The sequence below is a fragment of the Chenopodium quinoa genome, unplaced genomic scaffold (assembly GCF_001683475.1).
Source record: "Chenopodium quinoa cultivar QQ74 unplaced genomic scaffold, ASM168347v1, whole genome shotgun sequence".
Classification (NCBI taxonomy): domain Eukaryota; kingdom Viridiplantae; phylum Streptophyta; class Magnoliopsida; order Caryophyllales; family Amaranthaceae; genus Chenopodium; species Chenopodium quinoa.
In genome coordinates, this window is record NW_018744461.1 from 16960 (window position 1) to 38064 (window position 21105).

The 21105-nt window shown below is 34.5% G+C and overlaps 3 protein-coding genes and 2 pseudogenes across 4 annotated transcripts; 3 read left to right on the forward strand and 2 right to left on the reverse strand.

Moving 5' to 3' along the window:
* Positions 1-1766, forward strand: LOC110697445 (peroxidase 57-like). Its single transcript, XM_021874813.1, has 4 exons — positions 1-494; positions 626-805; positions 935-1100; positions 1210-1766. Exons 1-4 carry the CDS (start codon positions 264-266, stop codon positions 1611-1613), a joined length of 981 nt encoding a protein of 326 aa, XP_021730505.1. The 5' UTR covers positions 1-263; the 3' UTR covers positions 1614-1766.
* Positions 1767-3386: 1620 nt separating this feature from the next.
* On the forward strand, positions 3387-5096 carry LOC110697444 (peroxidase 57-like). The gene is made up of 4 exons (XM_021874812.1): positions 3387-3673; positions 3752-3931; positions 4056-4221; positions 4409-5096. The coding sequence occupies exons 1-4, from the start codon at positions 3443-3445 to the stop codon at positions 4819-4821; spliced, it is 990 nt and encodes a 329-aa protein (XP_021730504.1). The 5' UTR covers positions 3387-3442; the 3' UTR covers positions 4822-5096.
* Positions 5097-10804: 5708 nt separating this feature from the next.
* LOC110697449 lies at positions 10805-12426 on the forward strand (annotated as a pseudogene).
* Positions 12427-13994: 1568 nt separating this feature from the next.
* On the reverse strand, positions 13995-15497 carry LOC110697450 (annotated as a pseudogene).
* A 2706-nt stretch (positions 15498-18203) lies between these two features.
* On the reverse strand, positions 18204-19224 carry LOC110697446 (peroxidase 57-like). 2 transcript variants are annotated; one of them, XM_021874814.1, is made up of 2 exons: positions 18984-19224; positions 18204-18906 (listed from the first exon to the last, which is right to left on the reverse strand). In XM_021874814.1, the coding sequence occupies exons 1-2, from the start codon at positions 19153-19155 to the stop codon at positions 18494-18496; spliced, it is 585 nt and encodes a 194-aa protein (XP_021730506.1). In that variant the 5' UTR covers positions 19156-19224; the 3' UTR covers positions 18204-18493. The 2 variants fall into 2 exon arrangements, with proteins under 2 accessions (XP_021730506.1, XP_021730507.1); XM_021874815.1 differs by having other exon boundaries at positions 18204-18864; positions 18984-19223.
* Between the last annotated feature and the right edge of the window lie 1881 nt (positions 19225-21105).

Here is a 21105-nt window from a genome sequence, read left to right on the forward strand (position 1 = left end):
GACATACATTATAATAAAAATATTCTAGATACTCCTTTAGTTTGTTACCAATTGGGTAATGAAAATTGCATTAATTCGACATTATGAAATGCACGTTAACATTTCGTGCATACAATCACCAATCAACTTAATTGGTTGTGCACTCAATTGTTGTAGCCTCGAACTGCCTCTATAAATATGGATCTTTATTTTGGGTAAGTTATATCCAAAAAAAAAAAAAAAATATATTTTTTCCAAACATTCTTCCTAAAAAGAAAAAAAAAATGGCAAGGGCTCGAGCAAGTTCTTCCTCTACCACAACACTAGCCATTGTTCTTCTCTGCATGACCCTCGTCGGTCAGTCTTATGGTCAGCTGAAGCAAAATTACTATGCTGGAAGATGTAGCGCCAATGTAGAGAGTGTTATTTACGATATAGTTTCTAAAGCTTACCAAACTGATAAAACCATTGTTGCTGCTCTTCTCCGAATGCAATTTCATGATTGCTTTGTTGGGGTATGTAGTAATTTAATGCAATGTTGCCTTAATTAACATGCATGGTTATGTACATCCACGTTAGATATTACGGAGTGTTAAATTGTAAATGATAGATTAACATGTACGAGTATTTCATTTTTGTTGAGCAGGGATGTGATGCATCCATCTTGTTAGATGGAAGCAACGCGGAGAAAAATGCACCATCAAATGGTAGCGTTCGAGGTTATGAACTTATCGATGCTATCAAAGCAAGATTGGAGCAATTGTGTCCTGGAGTTGTCTCTTGTGCAGACATCATTGTCGTAGCAACTAGAGTCGCGGTTGCCTTGGTATGCATTACACAAACTAGCTAGTTTTGCAACGTTACTTGTCATTGGATTATAAAATTGAGAAATTAATAGTGTTAGGACATGATGATTTAATCTACTAACACATAATGTGTTGAATGATTTTTCTAGGCTCAAGGAAATTGGTACATTGTTGAAACTGGAAGAAAAGATGGGTACTTTTCATCTATTACTGAAGCTGAGAAGAACCTTCCTCCACCAACAATCTCAGTTTCAAATGCAATTAGACTATTCGGTAGCAAAGGATTGAGCGCTAATGATTTTGTGCTCCTCCTAGGTATAGTAATTATATCCAAAGAAATACTTTAACAAAGTTGATTTAGTATATAATTATTTCATTTACAAATTAAAACTAGCATGCATATTTATAAACTTATATATTACAGGAGGTGGTCACACCGTTGGAGCCATTCACTGTAGCAAATTCCTAGACCGGTTATACAATTACCAGAACACCGGTAGAGCAGATCCATCTATGAATTCAGCAACCCTTACGTCGTTTCGACAAAGATGTCCTAGCACTGGATCAAACAACTTTGTTTACGCCGACCAAACTGTAGGAAGTGAATACAGGGTGGACAATGGTTTCTACAAGGCGATTTCGCTAGGCAAGGGTGTGCTCGAAATTGATCAACGAATTGCAAGCGATGTTCAAACTAAAAGTACCGTGAGCAGGTTGGCTTACAGTGGGGACTTTGCTACCCAATTTGGTTACGCTATGATCAATCTTGGTAGGGTTGGAGTCCTTACCCAGGGTCCGGTCAGGAGGAACTGCCGTCGTAACAACTAATACCACAAACGTACGTACGTACCACAATATGCATGGTCGTTGTCCCTGGTGTTACTTTTATTTGACGGCTTAACTATCATTCTTTAATTCAAGCTCTTATGTACTTGTTCGTTTTTTCATTACATTTCTTCATTTGTCTTTGATTTTGATATGTTGTTTTTGGAGTAACAAAGTGTTTGAATTATATCTATATGGAACTATGTAAGTTCCAATTTTCCTTGTTTGTATTAACAAACGGTTTATAATACAATGGGAATCATTTTTATTTATATAATAATCTAATCTCTATTTTATTTCATCCCTTTGAAATTCATTAGTTCTCAAACAAAATATGTCCTTATTATATTTACTTTCTCTCTTTCCGAATTTCTTCATTATTCTATCTCTTTATTCACTTTTCTTTCCCCTTTAAGGTGGGCTGGTAATAAGAATATTGCATGGGTATAGTAGAACTTAAATCACCAAAGCTGTAAAAAGATCCAAGAAAACCACAAACGCTTTTTTTTTTTTTTTTTTTTTTTTTTTTTTTTTTTTTGTTTTTTCAATATGATATATTTTTATTTCTTTTGATAGAGTATTAAACGTTGAATTTTTTCCTCTAAGTTTATTAGTACATTGTTTAAAGTTATTATATGGTCAAACACATAACACTCTTTAAAATTATAGGGTTGAAATAATGAAATCTATACAAGCTGCAATTTTATGTTAACCATCGAAAAGTCATACGTACGTAAATTTGATCCTTAGGAGGGAAGGTTTTGCCTAGCAATTAGTGGTTAGTCCATTATCAAGGGGCAACAATGGAGTCGTTATGACAGACTTATTTTCACGGTCATTTTAGAAACACCCGGTCGCTGACTTAAACGTACAAATTAAAAAAGACATATATTTTGTATATTTTTAGAGTGTTATTAAAGAATTGTTATGTGTTTATCATGAACGAGGGACTAGAAAAACATGTATCTTGGATGACAATCAATATATAAAATCGATCCCTCCCCATCAGCCACCAATAATTTACGATGAAGATCCCAGTTTCTAGCTCCATCATGGAACGAGGGACTAGAAAAACGTGTAAGCTAGATTGTATCCACCTCCTTTCTAGATTGTATCAGTCACTTACATAATTTTAGTGTCATATGGTACCATATGGTTGTGATGGTAAGGGGTGCATAGTTGTACCGAACAAGCCTAGGCCAGGACAGGGTCATATACGGGTGGTGGTGGCATATTATATTAGAAGCCATGGTGTGTGTAGTACGTATTTAGGAGTGATTTATCAAATGAATTTTAAATAACTCCCGAAAGTCTAAATCCCCTCTAATAAGGCTGTATGGTTTGAGGCCGTGGCTAGTCAAACTAAAAAAACAGCAAATTAGTGGTTGACATTACATAATTAATAGTAAACAATTTCAATCAATAATACTATATATATAATATCAACATAACTCTCAACTAGAAAGGCTTATTGTAATTAGGTACTAAATATATTAATTATAATAAGAATTAAGATAATTCTACTAATAATTAATTAATTAGTGTAGAAGATTAATCTCTCTTTGAAGATCATTGTCATTTGATGATCAAAAACTTAAAATTATTAGTTTTTCGATTATTTAGTACGATATATACTTTATAGTGGAATGCACGTTAATTATTCTCACAAGTCGTGCATACATGTAACTTAGCAACTTTTAGCCCAGAATTGTGTTTAGCAGGTCGTGCATTTAGGCCTATATATATGAAACTCCATTTCTTGTAATTCATATAAACCAAAATATATATAAAAAAAAAATAATAAAGCATTTACATTTAATTTGTAGCACAAAATGGCTAGGGCCAGAGCAAGTTCTTCCTCTACTACGACACTAGCCATCTTTCTTCTCTGCATGACCCTCGTCGGCCAGTCTTATGGCCAGTTGAAGAAAGGATTCTATGACGGAAGATGTAGCGCCAACGTCGAAAGTGTTATTTTCGATATAGTTCTTAAAGCTTACCAAAATGATAACACCATTGTCGCTGCTCTTCTTCGAATGCAGTTTCATGATTGCTTTGTTGGGGTAAATTAAATATTTTTATAATTTATAAGCTACATTCGATGTGATATGCTAACAAGTATAATTTGTTTCCGTGGAAAGGGATGTGACGCATCCATCTTGTTAGATGGAAGCAACGCGGAGAAAAATGCACCATCAAATGGCAGTGTTCGAGGTTATGAACTTATCGATGCTTGCAAAGCAAAATTGGAGCAAGTGTGCCCAGGACTTGTCTCTTGCGCCGACATCATTGTCATAGCAACTAGAGTCGCAGTTGCCTTGGTATGTATTATACATACAAGTAGTACTTGATTTTATTATATATTGGAAATTCGAGAAATATAAACTTAAGACATCCATGATAAAATCTACTACTAACACATAATATGTTGAATGATTCTTTTAGGCTAAAGGAAATTGGTACGATGTTGAAACTGGAAGAAGAGATGGATTCTTTTCAACTATAACAGAAGCTGAGAAGAACCTTCCTCCACCAACAATCTCAGTTTCAGACGCCATTACGCTATTCAATAGGAAAGGATTGAGTTCTTATGATTTTGTGCTCCTCTTAGGTATAACTTTGAATAATTATTTATTGATAACATATATTTTTAAAACTACACTTTAATTTAGGAAAGTTGATTTAGACTACCTTGGGGTATTATTTGTGAGATATAAAATATTCTAAAGTTACAAAAAATATGAAATGGAGATAGTATAAAACTAGCTTAATTAATGATGAGTTTGATCATACTATAGGAGGTGGTCACACCGTTGGAGACATTCATTGTAGCAAATTCCTAGATCGACTATACAATTACAAGAACACCGGTAGACCAGACCCATCTATGAATTCAGCAACTCTTAGTTCGTGTCAACAAAGATGTCCTCGCAGTGGATCAAACAACTTTGTTTTCGCTGACCAAACTGTAGGAAGTGAGTTCAAGGTGGACAATGGTTACTACCAAGCAATTGCACAAGGCAAGGGTATACTTGAAATTGATCAACGTATTGCAAGTGATTCACTTACCAAGGATTCAGTGAACAAGTTGGCTTGGACCGATAACTTATTTGCCTACCAATTTGGTTACGCTATGGTCAAGCTTGGTAAGGTCGGTGTCCTTACTGGCTCACAAGGTCAAGTTAGGTTGAATTGCCGCCGTAACAACTAACAACACCCACCACAATCTAAATGGTTGTCGAACGACGTTGTTACTTATATTTGATGGCTTAACTATCACTCTTTCAATTCAAGCTCTTATGAACTTGTTCGTTAATTTTCTTTACGATTTCATTTCTTCATTTGTTTTTAATTTTGATTTTTGTTAAGGAGTAACAGAGTGTTTGAACTATATAGGTTCTTATTTTCCCTGTTTGTATTAACAAAAGGCGTATATAATACAATGGGAATTGATCTTTCATTTATATACAAGTAATAATTTTCATATTTTTCCTTGTTAGTTTCTCCTTAGTTCTTACACAAAAGATTGACACACTCTATACTTTTTTACATGTTGTCAAACAAAATGTGTCCCCTCTATTCTTTTAGAGAGCACTCTGCAATCTGCATGATTTAATTTTTACCACAATTTGAATACTTTATTTTAACATACCTTGAGTCCATTGCTAACACCTTTAAATGTTTAACCACTTTAAGTTTATCGGTTTATTTAAAGGTCGGCACGTACTTTAACTTTTTCTCCTGCCAATTGATAACATGAACATTAAATGAGAAGATATATTAAAAATGAATTTAGCGAGTAGTTTGATTCTAGCTCTTTAGTTGAACTTCAATTAAACCAAAATTAACTATATAGAAAATTTCTCCAAATCTTATTTTGGAATTTGTTGGAGATTAGTCAGAATTTTTACAAATTATAAGTTAAGACAGTAAAGTAGTCTAAGGTGAAAAAAAAAAATGAACAAAAGATGATGGAAAGCCAAAATATATACTTGTATGACATAAAAGGTGGTAAGTATTACAATACGTTATACGTAGTACTCCCTCCGTTTTTAAATACTTGCTCCAATTTTCATTTTCTTATTTGGAAATTTTTTACAATATTTAATTCATTTATCTCAACTAGTGGACCCAACGTAAATTATATTTTATTGATTCCATATTCTCTCTCATCCAATTCTCTCAACTACTTTGGTTTTTTTTACAATTTTTTATTCTTCCACCTATCCCACTAGCTACCTCCATATTTTATTACTTTTTCCAATTTTTCCTAAAACTCCGCGCATGAAGAAATGGAGCAAGTATTTAAATGAAAGGATTGGTGTCCTTCGAACAAGTGTATTATTCCGATAGAGGGTTCGGAATTAATTACAGAGTTAATTATTCAGTGAAGTCAAGTGATCGGAAAATCGCGCTAGAGGCCATCTCCGATCAGTGAGATTAGTTATATTAATCTCATAGCTTTCCTTTTATTGAACCCAATGGGTCACACCCAAGCGTGCAACCAAACTAAGGTGATGAATTCAACTGAAGGCATTACTACGTCAAACTAGAGGATACGTATTCCGACGTCGGATTCCAAGCTTGGAGTGTCGAACCCGAACGTCAAGTTAAATTCTAGAAATTGACGAGACGTACAAATAAGTCAAACAACGAATTATAAAGTCAAAGTGCATAGCCCTAACCTCGTATCGGACTAACCGTACGAGGGCTAGGTTATATAGCACATGCTGCCGCAAGCACCAGCAACCTGCAAGGGCGTGCGACCTTGCGAGAGCAGCAACAACGAGCAGCAGCATGGCGTGGCTAGCAAGCCCGCATGCTGGCAGCTTGCAACAGGCCGCTAGCACGGCATGCCAGCAAGCTCACAGCGAGCTATGGCTAGCGAGGCTTGCTAGCAAGCCCGACATGGCAGCCGAGCAACGTACAGCAGCCTAGCAGCTTGCGTGGGCTTGCGGTGCGTGCTAGCAGGCCCATGCCGAGCAGCGCGCAAGAGCAGCCCAGCCGAGTGGGCTTGCGGTATGGCTAGCAAGCCCAAGCCAAGTCAAATGGCCTTGACCGGCCATACCTTGGTGCCCAAGGGTGTTGACCGGTCATATGCTATTGTGATTGGTGGGTTTGGTGACTTGGGGATCAAGGAGGCCATGTGGCTCTCCTTCTGGTCCTCACTTAACCACTCCCATGTGATTGCCCCTTGTTGCTTGACTCTTTGTTCTAGCTATTTAATTTATTTTAGAATTAAATTAAATACTAGCTTTTCTCAACTTTGCAAAAGTCCCACATTGATTGGAAATCAAGGGGATGGAGATGCTTCACTTATAAATACCCAAGGCCTCCCTATCTTGGGAATACTTTGCAAGAGTTGAACTCTATAAAAGGCATCTCCATTGAGAAAACCTTATAAAGAGATCCTCTTGTTTAGTAGTGTTAATATTGCTCTAGGCGGTAATATTAGCCAAGTTTGGGCACGCGGGTGGACTGCGTTGGAGGGGTCGCATTTGAGGCTCTTTCTCCGTACGTGAGTTCGTGTTCGTGCTAAGTGAAAAACACGCATCAAGGGTATGATCGTCTTTTCTTCTCTCTCTCTCTTGTTGTTATTAATTATGTGTTTAATTAATTAAATATTAGCATGCATGTTTAGTTGCTTTAATTTATGCATGGATCTTTGGGCGGGTTTTGTTTCCGCGCGGTGTCAGACACCGCAAAACCCAACAGCGGTATCACAGCCGCATGCATTTAATTATTGTGACTAATAATTAATTAAGGTGATTTAAATGGATTTAAATTTCTGGTTTTGCTTTCTAATTAGATTAGAAGCTCATTTTTTAATTAGTTTAATCTCGTATTTATGCTAATTTTGGCTAAAGAACCCCAATTTGGACCCAAAATAGTGAAGTTTGGGTGGAATCGACGTTCTAAATCGTTCTTTATCCACAAAGTATTTAAAAAACACGTTCCAGAGGCCAAAATCCACTTAGAAAGTGGTTTTTTGAAGGGTTTTTCGTTTTTGACGAAATTTTTTTAAATCTACTGCAATTATAAACCTTATTAAGCATGTTTATGAAGTCATAATTGGTGCTTAATTTGGTGAGCTCATTTTTCACATAAACTTGCAATTTCACATTTTTGCAAAATAATTTCTTGGAGTGTGAATGTTTATGGTGAAAATGTATATTTGAAGCCCCTAAATTGTTCAATCTTTAATTGTTTATTTAGTTGGATCTTAGCTTTCTAAATTCCATAATGAACTAATTTTTGGTTTTAATCATTTTTGAGTTGATTAAAATCTTAAATGTTCAAACTTGTGCTTGGATTATTATTGTTCTTCATATTGGAAGATTACAATATTCAAAATTTACACAAGTTAGTGTTGAATAAATTTTTCATTGGATGATTGTGTTTATTTACAATAGTGGGAAGCATTGAGGACATGACACAGTTATAAGTTTTTGTTAGAGAATATACGTAGAATTTAATTTTCTCTTATTAATTAAGTTTAGGATTTTTTTTTCTTAAAGAATATATTTTGCATGTCCAAGATATCAATCTTTACATACATAGTATATTGTTAGCTACACAAGAAACTAGCCTAGTTAAAAGGAAAGAGCATTCAAATTATGAGGTGGTACATGCAATCTTTGCTAGGGACAATTTGGGAGTGGAGATTCCTTTACCACACCTTCGCTAGGGACAAATATGTTTCTGATGTGTTGATAATCTTGTGGAATAGAATATTTATTTAACCGATTTCATCACTTCAATCCCAACTTGAATTATTTAGCCCAGAGCGAAAACTAAAAAAAAGAGGTCCTTAAACAATTGAGTCGTATTTCATAAATAATAAGAAAATTTAACAGGAATAATCAAACCTTTTGTCCGTTCTCCCATATTAATCCCACCTTTTGATTATTCCTCATTAATCCAACCTTTATACCCCTTCTTCCCATATCACACCCAAATGACCGGCTACCTAAACAACTGGTCATCCCTTCCATCTCCTTCCTCTTACCATTTGCCATCATCTTCCTCCATTACCACCACCCAAAGCTCCACCTCCATTTTATCTTCCCCTTCAATTCTTTCTTCCTCCTCCCCCAACCACCCCTGCCCCTTCTCCCTAGCAGACATGCCACTGCCCGTCCCCCTCAGCCAACTTGCTTTCCCTCCCCTTCCCTGTAGCCTCCTTTCCCTTCAACACCCACACACAACCTCCCCTGCTCCCTCACTCGCAACCTCCATAATCAGCGGCGTCTCTCCATCAGCACACCATCAATCGCCTACTGACCGTCCACACATCACGACCACCGTCGCAACCCCAATTGCATCAGCCGCTGCTGCTTCCATAGCAGCCCCTGCCATCACCGTACAAATAGCCACGACCCCCTTCTCTCTGTAAAGGGTGGTGAATGGAGGAAGGTAGGGAAGCAGAAAGGGGGAAGGAGCTCAGCCCCCCAAAACCCACTGCCACACCATCGAAATAACCCCTCATCCTAACAACCGCCGAACGCGTTGGTTTCCGAGAGGTTGGTTTGTGATGGGTGTGAGCGTGGGTTTCATTTTAATTATACCAGGGTTTTGCCGGGTTCGGCGGTTGTGTGGGATGAGTGGGTTTGTAGGTTCTGTGCGGCGGTTGACGGCGAGGTGAGGGGTGGTGGTGGTGTGTATGTGTTGGTGGTGGCATGTGTGTTGGTGGTGGTTGTTGTAGGTTTGTGGTGGCTAGAGGAGGTGTTTTTGTTGGGTACATTAAAGGGGAGGTAAAGTGGTAATAGAGGAAGAGGCCATGGAAGGAAAGGAGAGAGAAAGAAGGATGGTGGTGGCTATGGTGGTGAATCTGGTGACGGGGGAAGAGAGAGAAAGAAGAAAGAAGGGTGTTTTTTTTTACATATTAAAATTAAAAAAAAAAAGTAAATTATAAAAAAAAAACCAATTAGGAAGTTCCACGTAGCACTTATAATCGGTTGTACCGGATTGGTGACCTACAAGGGTTGTTGTGAGAAAAATGGGGGCAAATGTCGTTGGATTAATGAGGATTAATTAAAAGGTGGGATTAATAAGGGAGAATGGACAAAAGGTTGGATTATTCTTGTTAAATTTTCGTAAATAATATTCTCTCCATGTCTAAAAGAATGACCCTTTTGGGCATTTTTCACGGGTATTAAGAAACTTAAGTGGGGAGTACAAGTGTATGGGGAGCTAATAAAAGTACATTGAAAAGGTAAATTTACATGGAATTTGTAAAAAAAGTAGAGAAAGTAAGAAATAAAAGTAAATGGAAAAAGTAAAATTTACATGGGAAGTTGCGCTAATTTTGCACAAATATTATTGCAAATTAGAGGGTATTTTGATGCAAATGAGATGAACATATAGGGACTAAAATTTGGGCAAAAGAGTCGTTCTTTAAGGGACGAAGGAAAATATATCGACCAAATAATTCATAAATTTTGAATTAAATAGTCCACCAAAATTACGATAAGCGTACTTAACATTGCATGAATTTTATACTCCGTGTCAATTTTTATTTCAAAAAAAAAAAAATTAACTCTTTTTAGTCAAATAATGAAAATAAAATTTAAAAGAAAAATGTGAGGCCCTGAGCTGTTGCTCAAGGTGCTCATGCTTAAAGCCGAAACCACATCACTTGTAATCTTTTATATATGTTTTTTTTAGGTACCCATTTGCCTTATTTTCACACATATGGATGTGCTACAATGAGATAATTTTAGCAAGATCCAATATGACTAAATTTAATTTTTTTTCTTGTATATTTGTGAGAATTTGTGGTCAAACTTCAAACTTTTTAACCGAGATTAGAATAAATAATTTTTTCTTATATTATAAGTATACGTCATAAATTTTATCAATCTATTCGGTTTTTACTTTTTTACTTGACTTGTGGACTAAGTCAACTATATAAAATCATAACTTGACCAATTGCCATCTCAAAGTCAATGTTTGAAGTTGCCACATCAATACATCATGTTTGTCCACCAATCCCCAACCCACAACTAAGGTGCATGTATGATTTTAGCCCTTGTAGGCTAGTTAGAGACATAGTGGTAGACAATATAAATCCTTCAAAAATGATATAATTATCCCACTTGGAATAATTAATACTTGTATAAAATATGATAATAACGGTTCTACAAACTAAGTCATTGATTCGAAAATAGAATGGCCTTTCTATTTGTGGATTGTCAACTGGTAGAAAAATATTGAAATTTTTTTGACTATGTATTATGGTTGAATTTTTTTAGTGAAATGCACGTTATTTGGATTTGAAACAATTCGTACGTGCATACATGTATCAAAAAACTTGGTCGTCTAGCCAAGCGTTACATCATGCCAAGTTCGTTACTTCATAGAAAATCTTCTCTATAAATACAAATCAATATTTCTGTTACATCATAATAACAAACACAAATACAAAAAAATTACAAATACAAAAAAAAAAAGAAAAAAAAATGGCTAGGGCTAGAACAAGTTCTTCCTCTACCACGACACTAGCCATTGTTCTTCTCTGTATGACCCTCGTCGGTCAGTCTTATGGTCAGCTGAAGCAAAATTACTATGCTGGAAGATGTAGCGCCAATGTCGAGAGTGTTATTTACGATATAGTTTCTAAAGCTTACCAAACTGATAAAACCATTGTTGCTGCTCTTCTCGAATGCAATTTCATGATTGCTTTGTTGGGGTATGTAGTAATTTAATGCAATGTTGCCTTAATTAACATGCATGGTTATGTACATCCACGTTAGATATTACGGAGTGTTAAATTGTAAATGATAGATTAACATGTACGAGTATTTCATTTTTTGTTGAGCAGGGATGTGATGCATCCATCTTGTTAGATGGAAGCAACGCGGAGAAAAATGCACCATCAAATGGTAGCGTTCGAGGTTATGAACTTATCGATGCTATCAAAGCAAGATTGGAGCAATTGTGTCCTGGAGTTGTCTCTTGTGGCAGACATCATTGTCGTAGCAACTAGAGTCGCGGTTGCCTTGGTATGCATTACACAAACTAGCTAGTTTTTGCAACGTTACTTGTCATTGGATTATAAAATTGAGAAATTAATAGTGTTAGGACATGATGATTTAATCTACTAACACATAATGTGTTGAATGATTTTTCTAGGCTCAAGGAAATTGGTACATTGTTGAAACTGGAAGAAAAGATGGGTACTTTTCATCTATTACTGAAGCTGAGAAGAACCTTCCTCCACCAACAATCTCAGTTTCAAATGCAATTAGACTATTCGGTAGCAAAGGATTGAGCGCTAATGATTTTGTGCTCCTCCTAGGTATAGTAATTATATCCAAAGAAATACTTTAACAAAGTTGATTTAGTATATAATTATTTCATTTACAAATTAAAAACTAGCATGCATATTTATAAACTTATATATTACAGGAGGTGGTCACACCGTTGGAGCCATTCACTGTAGCAAATTCCTAGACCGGTTATACAATTACCAGAACACCGGTAGAGCAGATCCATCTATGAATTCAGCAACCCTTACGTCGTTTCGACAAAGATGTCCTAGCACTGGATCAAACAACTTTGTTTACGCCGACCAAAACTGTAGGAAGTGAATACAGGGTGGACAATGGTTTCTACAAGGCGATTTTCGCTAGGCAAGGGTGTGCTCGAAATTGATCAACGAATTGCAAGCGATGTTCAAACTAAAAGTACCGTGAGCAGGTTGGCTTACAGTGGGGACTTTGCTACCCAATTTGGTTACGCTATGATCAATCTTGGTAGGGTTGGAGTCCTTACCCAGGGTCCGGTCAGGAGGAACTGCCGTCGTAACAACTAATACACAAACGTACGTACGTACCACAATATGCATGGTCGTTGTCCCTGGTGTTACTTTTATTTGACGGCTTAACTATCATTCTTTAATTCAAGCTCTTATGTACTTGTTCGTTTTTTTCATTACATTTCTTCATTTGTCTTTGATTTTGATATGTTGTTTTGGAGTAACAAAGTGTTTGAATTATATCTATATGGAACTATGTAAGTTCCATTTTCCTTGTTTGTATTAACAAACGGCTTATAATACAATGGGAATCATTTTTATTTATATAATAATCTAATCTCTATTTTATTTCATCCTTTGAAATTCATTAGTTCTCAAACAATATATTTGAATGGTACCAAACATTTTTTTTTCAAGTTTACAAACAAAATATGTCCTCCTTATTATATTTACTTTTCTCTCTTTCCGAATTTCTTAATTATTCTATCTCTTTATTCACTTTTCTTTCCTCTTTAAGGTGGGCTGGTGAAAGAAAAAAAAAATGACATCATCGATTAAGCATATTTATTAGTTCATATATTATAAGATTAATTAATGTAAATTAAATTATGCATGCTATATTCAGAAGTTAATTCAATTCGAAAAAATCTTCAACTTACATATGATCGTGCCATAAGTTTTGATTTTTGTACATATATGATGAAAAAATAGGTCATTTTATCCCAACAATTAATATGACTTACAATAATAAATTCTCCAAATTTCGAATTGACACATATTAATCGAGATTAAGGGTGCTCATACCCAAAGGGAGTAGTTTTTAATCAAAAGTATGATTAATCTATACACGTACACTTTCGACGTACTTATCCATTGGATCGGACAAAAGTCTACACATAATAAACATATGGTGTGACACGATGTTGGCTGTAGTTTCACGTTTAGTTATGATTATGGAATGATTGACGATGCTTAATGAACATTTTGTTTATGTTTTATTAGTATATTTATCTAGGTTATCGTTGTAAAATCCTTCTTTCGGTTATTATTTTATAGTTTAGCACAATTGTCTCCTGTCAAAAAAATAAAAAAGGTTTAGCACAATTGTCTAACACTGTCAAACAGCTTTTCCGCAAGGTATTAAGGAGACAAGTCATATTATTGCAATCATGATCTGGTCTTATACTCATTAATCTATAATTAAATTATATATCCTACAAAGTTTAATTATATTGTTGGATTATTTTTATTAATCCAATAGTTGGAATTGATATATGTTGGGATGACATTAATTTGTTGCAGAGCATCAAATCTCTAACTTTTAGATAATGTTAATCACTTGATATAATCGAACATTAAGTAAATCAATCATCCGAATACATTAACAACATTTTTTTTAAATTTTTTTTTATGTATATATGTTTATATATAAATTAAAACTCTCAAAGCTAAAATAAAAGTTAGAATCTCCTCCAGCTTGCATTATTGCTTATTTTTTAGGAGAGACTCAATTATAAATATTAAATAAAATAAAAAAACGTTACAATTATGACAAAAATAACGAAGTAAATTTAAATTAACAAAAAGAATTAAGAATTGCTTATGTATGTCTTCCAAATAAACGAAAGGAATTGGCAATGTCGTCAATGTTTGTGGTGGTTAACCGCACCGCAGTATTTCCTAACCTCTCCTTGCTTTCCGGTGAGAACACCGATTCGGCCCATGTTAACCATGGCTGGACCAAATCTACTCTCGAAGTAACCAGGAGCATAAGCTAGCTTTTTTCACAAGGCTGTTGGTCAAGGGAGAACTTGCAATGTTTGAATCAATCTCAAGAATTCCTTGGTTTACCAATAGGTTCTTGTAGTAAGTATTGTCCATGCGATAATGACTCTTAGGGTTGTTTTTGAAATAAACTTGGTTTTTACTCCTCCTTGGACATGTCTTCTTCAAGGCGTAGAGCATGTTGGAAGTCATCTTTGCATCTGGCTTACCGGTGTTGTGGTAATTATATAGACGGCTTTCAAATTTGTCACAGTGTGTAGCTCCAACAGTATGTCCTCCTGTGCAAATGATGACATTGTTATTATATATCGATTGTGCAGGAGATTGTTGTACCCATACTAAGATAGTTATATGGTAGAATATTTTGATAAAGATTAGTAAGTAACGTACCTAGAAGAACAACAAAATCCTCCTTACTTAGTCCTCTTGAAGCAAAAAGGTGGACGGCGTCACGTACTTGCATATTTTCTGATGGAAGATTGCAATGGCTTCACTTTGATGTGATTCAAAACCATCACGTCTTCCTGTTTCTACGAAATACCATTTACCTCCGGCCTAATTGAATGTATGGGATAAGCTAGATTAATAATTTGATTCAAAAAATGAATTGATTTGGTGTAATTGATTTGGTATGGTGATAAGCTAATTAATCTTGTGTTTATTTCTTGTTTAGAGAGATACTCCTAATTACTACAATTATATATGGAAAATTTGTATAAATATAAAATTGATAAAAAATGGTCGTGGTTAATATAAACTAAATGAGTTACATTACTCACCAAAAAGACGGCACTTCTAGCAGCAATATTAAGTACATCAGCACAAGAGACAACTCCTGGACAAGCTTTCTCTAGAGCTGCCTTTACAGCGTCCACGACATAAAATCCCTGAAGGCTAAGATTTGGTGATGCGGTTTTCTCTGTTTTTGGTCCATTGAGTAGGACTGATGCATCACATCCCTTTTAACAAGAAATAAACACAAGATTAGTTTATTGCCGTGCCAAATTAATCACACCAAATCAATACAGGTTATTACTTACCCTAACAATGCAATCATGAAATTGTAATCGGATGAGACCAGCAACAATAGTTGGATCCCTAGCAAATTTAGCCTTAACTACGTTAAAAAACGATCTCTTCGACATTGTAGTTCCAACATTTCCCGTTATAGTAGCCAACTTGTAGTTTTTTGCCCATAACTTTGGGCTAATAAGGGTCACAAGAATGAGCCCTAGAGCTAAAGCTGCCGAAGAAGTACACCTCATCATTTCTTGTACCTTACTTTTTTAGCTATAAGAAAGATGAGGTGATTATTGTGATCAATCAAGTGATGAGAATTGCTTAGAAACTTTCCCTTATTTATAGTGAAGCTATATATAATACTTAAAAGTAAAATTGTAGCAATTGGATTTAATAATATGCATATTAGTACTATGATTGGATAAGTTTATACAAAGTTGAATAATGTTATGAACGTGAATTATATTATCCCCTCATCAACTACTTATCATTATTATAGCTTAATTATCTTTAGAAAGAATAATTTTGGCTTATATCATGCCAAAAGTATGATTGGTACATCCCAAAACAGACATACTTACTGACTTCATGAATTAATTTAGCTATTATTCATTTGTTGGGTTAAGTTCATTGATCTTGTATTAGAGAGTTGACACGGATTTACTGTTTTTCCCAAGTCAAAATTATAATCTTAAAAATATATAATTAGCAATTAGGCTTAGGTGGAAGGGCAATGGCACATGGATTTGTGACAAAATGTGAATTATTTTGTATATTATATGGTTTTATATCAATATGCAAAAGTACTTGGGTTTCGCGTAATCATTATTGTACGTGTTTGAACGGTTCAACGGCTTCATCCCAGCACATATGATCTGCTAAGAATGTCTTTAACTTTTATCTTTTGTTATTAATTTTTTACAAGATAAAAATAAAATTATAATTTGGGTAAATTGTATTTTAGTTTACATATAGCTGGCTCAAAACTTACCTTGATTATATACTCCCTCTTATTTTTTTTAATTGCAACTTTTGCTATTTTTAGTCCGATTTAAATTAAATGCAACTTTCTATTTTTATTTCTATTTTGGGTAAACAAAAACCCTTAAAATTACTACTTTACCACTACTTTACCAAGTGGTGGGCCAAACTTTCTCTCTCTACACACTACTTTAAAGTATTTTACTCACTACTTTACCACTACTTTCCTAAGTGGTGGGCCAAACTTTCTCTCTCTACACACTTTAATCACCTTTAATTAACCCCACTACCACATACCCCTTAACTTTTGCCTCGTGAATCGCAATACTCATGAAAGTTGCAATTAAAAAAAATCGGATGGAGTATTTATATTTGCATGTAAAGCATCTAAGCTATATATAGCTTGCACTTTTCTAATCAACTTTTCTATAAATTTTGAGAGTTTCCCTATTGTACGTAAATGGAGTAGTAGTTTAATTTCAAATGATATGCATAGTTAGAGGGGTTGTCTGCTGCCATATTATTTCTAAACCTAACAAAACTAGCTACCTTGGTCATATATATTTGATTAGCAAACCCTAAATGCTCGAACCTTGATGACTCGAAGTGAAATCAATCTGATCCTAAATTCCTATATAACCTAGCACAACGAATGATGTATTAATTAATGTGTACATTTTCAGCCTTAAAATGACATCTACTAATATGATTAGGAATTTTTCTACGGTAATTTCATCATTTCCATTAAGACATAATGCATTATTCTTAGGTGAATAGTAAGTAGAGCCAATGCATTTAATTTGTGACATACCAAAAAAAAAAAAAAAAAAAAAAATTAATAAAAATTAAATTATTGAGCTAGCTGCTAGGAAAGGGACACTACTCCAAAGTCCAAACACATAATTATTAAACGGCGTAATAAAACATCACATGCATTATACTCTTCTAGCTTCACGTACTACTTGTCTTATTTCATAGCTTCACTGCCTTCACATGCATCAATATTTCTAGCTTCTTATCTCATTTCTATGTAAAAATATTATTGTTGAGTTGGTTATAATAAATATTTTTCAAATATCTTATACAAATACAGTTTTGCTCGCTAATTCTACATACGTATGTAAGATATATATTAGATAATTAGTTATGTTAATGTTCAAATATGTGGTTTAGTATACGTGGCAGACCAAAATTGGTAATTAAGGCATCTTTAAAAGGAAGATGTATGTGACTATTTAGTTGTAGTCGATACATGTAGATTATGCTTGACGTACTGTTTGGCTTAGGTCCTCGGTCACAATCAAATTCTTAATGTAATCTCTAGAAGTCATGAATGGCACTAATCTCAGAATGTGAGGATAAATGTTAATTTGAAAATTTGTAAGTTGTATGTATACTAATTTTCTACAACATGTATTAAAAAGTGTCCTAAACAATTACATTCCTTAAGTAACTAACACTTTGCTTTTATGAAGTGGATCTTCCTCCACGTCATCCACATATAGATTAATAAAAAATAAAATATAAAAAAATAAATAAAAAGAAATAAATTTCATTTTTGGTAAGAATATGTGTAAGATTATTAGAACTCATTTCCTCAAGTTTCTACGAGTATTACTTGTTTAACACTCGCTCATCATCCTCATGTTTATATGGCTATGATATGGTGGTGCCATGTCGAGTTATATTTGTGTCAAGTTTGTCACCCGCATATATACCTGCTCAGTCTACACCCATCTTTAGTTATTAGTTATATTACACGGGCATTTTTCTCATAACATCTACTTTGGAAATATTGGGAAGAGTTTCGAAAATTGAAATAAAAATTGCTTCTGATTTTTTTCACTACAATTGCATATAATTATTTTGTGAGTCACTCCTATGAGTAAAGTAAGGTTAGGATGCAGGCTAATAATATTGTACTCCGTACTTGATATTGTCGATTCAAAAATGCTAAACGGCAAAAAATATAATGAAACGTAACTTCTTTTTTTTTTCTTAAAAAAAGAAAATTAGGATTAGAAAGCAAAACAAAAGGCAAAACACTATTTATTTGTGTCGCGTACTTACGTATTAGCAAACACAATTGAAAAACTTAGCTTCTTTGACTATTCCGTAGAATAAAGGCACATATAAAGGTGAACAAAAATTTGTCCCTACATTTTTTGTCTTGGTGATGCAATGATGAATCTAATTCAGCGCATTATCACATGGAGCTTCCCATGCATATCAACTACGACCCACCTTCTATTAATACAACAACGACAACCTCGACAACAACAAATAACAAATAACAAAGAACAAAAATTAGAATTGGATTGAGAAAATAAAACTTTAACTAATTGACGGAACCACAAGATTTTCTTATCTCCCCTTGGTTGCCTGTGAGAACTCCAATCCTAGCCATCTTGACCATGGCCGGACCAAATTGGTCTAGGAATTGATTAGGACTTTTGGCTAGTCCGATAACTAGGCCTCTAGTAGAGGGATTTGATGCCAAGTTTTGATCAATCTCCATTACGCCGTTGTGTGCTAGAATTTGCTTGTAGTAAGCATTGTCAATCTTGAAGTGGCTATTTGTTGTTTGGTCTAGGAATGTTTCATTGTCAGTTTTACTGTTAAGAGGACATGTCTTTTGCAGAAGTTGGAGAAGAGATGGGCTAATGGATCGGTCTGGTTTGTTGGTATTTCGGAAATTGTATAAACGCTCTTTGAATGAGTGACAATGTGCAGTTCCAACAGTATGTCCACCCGTAATTACAATGTATACAGATTAGCTATGAAACAACTTGATTTTAATATAAGTTCTTACAAATGATAATATTTACCTAAAAGAACGACGAAATCATGTTTGTTGAGTCCTTTCCTAGCAAACAATTCTATGGCTTGAGGCACTGGCATTGTTGGTGGAGGAATATTTGCTTGTGCTTCATCTTTACGTGAAACAACTCCATCTCTTCTTCCGGTTTCTACTTCATACCATTTTCCTCCTGCCTGCATGCATACCAAGCAAAATTATATTAGCAAGTGCTTTTATTATTACTTACTTTATCCTTTATTAGAAAGTCAAGAACGTGAGCAGTTAATCATATATATAGTATATGAAGTAAAATCTAGGTATATATACAGCTAGCACTGTCAAACGGTTTGACAGTTCGGGTTTGGTTCGGTTTGAAATCGGTTCTGTATTAAATCGGGTCGGTATTAAATCGGTTTAAGTGTCTCGCGGGTCGGTTTCAGTTCGGTTTAAATATTTATCGGTTCGATTCGGTTTCGGTTTAATCTTGATCGGTTTTAATTCGGTTCGGGTTGTAAACAGTCCGGGTAGTAAACGGTTCGATGCAAACGGGTTGCGGTTTGTTAATGGTTCGGTGTAAACAGTTTTATCCTGGTTCAAACAGTTTCGGGTTGGAAGCGGTTTCGGGTTGGAAACAGTTCGGTTCTTTTTTGGTTCGGTTTATAACTGGTTCGGTTTTTTTCGGTTCAGTTTATAACTGATCCGGTTCTTTTTTGGTTCAATTTATAACTAGTTTGGTTCTTCTGCGGTTTAACGTTATTCGGATCGGTTCCATTCCGAGTTTACTAAATTACGATTCGGGTCGGTTTTCGGTTTCAAAAAATCAATTGTTTATCGAGTCGTTTGGATTTGGGCAGTTAAATGGTTTTGGTTTGAAATTTGATAGTATTTGCTGGTTAACAAGTTTTATATAAAGTAAAGACTTCATCATTTCATATTTAGGCATCATATTATAAACAAATTCACATTGATTTTATAAATATATATCATGTTCTGTTTCAAGTTTAGTCATATTGATCTTACTAGTGTATTACGAAGTAGATTATAAAAGTTAGTGAATTAATGTATTATTGTTTTACAACTAGGTTGTTATATGTTTCTTATTTAATCATTTAAATACTAGTGTCATAGTCATGATTTGATGAGTTCTTATTAAATGAAAATTTGCAATTTGGTAATTCGATACTTGATTAATCAACAAGACTGATAATTATGGCTCGTTTATCTTTATATATTTTCATGAAATTATGAAGATATTACAAAGTAGTTTGATTTGTGTAATGAAAGAAAACATTAATGATTTATTAACAAGGTAATATTGATTAGTTCAATCGATCGTATGTACACATTAACGCATAGCATCTAACCATCTCATAGTTAAATACTTCGTATGTATTAGTACAAAGTTATAAATTAGTGAACATTATTTTGATTGGATCAATAACTTGAGCTGTTGTTTTAAATTAAATTAGGATCATTGTTCGTGTAGTTTAAGTATAATGATCTACACCATCTCTAACTATTATTTTAATACTCCATCCGTCCCTTTATTTTGTCCCTTTGTCATTTTTGGGGTCAAACTTTGAAAATAATGACCATAAATTACCACTAATCTATAAAATAGTAAAACTTAATTTTGTCACGAGACTCATGAGTCATGAGTCATGACTTCATGAGTGATCTTTTTAAATTTGTATCATTATATATTTTATTAATATAACGTTTTTATAATTTTTACTTGTATGAAAATAAAGATATACTACGTAGATGTTTTAATACGCGTCTTGGAGACTGATCCCGATCAAATGAATACACAATACACAAAACATCATCTAATCAGACTCAACCATAGATCAAAAACAATCTACGGTTAATTTTTTTCTCCCACAACACACACGGATCACCACTCTCAACCATAGATTAAAAACAATCTACGGTTAGCTTTTTTTCCCCACAACACACACGGATCACCATTCTCAACCATAGATTAAAAAATCAATGGTTAGATTTACATCTCAACCATTTTGATACCCTAATTCCACTTTCACTTTCACGCCTCCTAGTTCTTTCTCTCTCTCATCTCCTCTCAGATCTCACTCAGTCATTCACGGCGCCTCTTCGTTTGTCGTCTCTCTCATTCATTTTCAATTCTC

Coding starts and splice junctions, on each gene's coding strand:
- LOC110697445 (XM_021874813.1), top strand. CDS start 264: ATGGCAAGGGCTCGAGCAAGTTCTTCCTCTACCACAACACTAGCCATT. Junction 806..934: donor CTAGAGTCGCGGTTGCCTTG/GTATGCATTACA, acceptor TGATTTTTCTAG/GCTCAAGGAAATTGGTACAT. Junction 1,101..1,209: donor TGATTTTGTGCTCCTCCTAG/GTATAGTAATTA, acceptor TATATATTACAG/GAGGTGGTCACACCGTTGGA.
- LOC110697444 (XM_021874812.1), top strand. CDS start 3,443: ATGGCTAGGGCCAGAGCAAGTTCTTCCTCTACTACGACACTAGCCATC. Junction 3,674..3,751: donor TTCATGATTGCTTTGTTGGG/GTAAATTAAATA, acceptor TTCCGTGGAAAG/GGATGTGACGCATCCATCTT. Junction 3,932..4,055: donor CTAGAGTCGCAGTTGCCTTG/GTATGTATTATA, acceptor TGATTCTTTTAG/GCTAAAGGAAATTGGTACGA.
- LOC110697446 (XM_021874814.1), bottom strand. CDS start 19,155: ATGCAGGCAGGAGGAAAATGGTATGAAGTAGAAACCGGAAGAAGAGAT. Junction 18,907..18,983: donor TGATTTCGTCGTTCTTTTAG/GTAAATATTATC, acceptor TTGTAATTACGG/GTGGACATACTGTTGGAACT.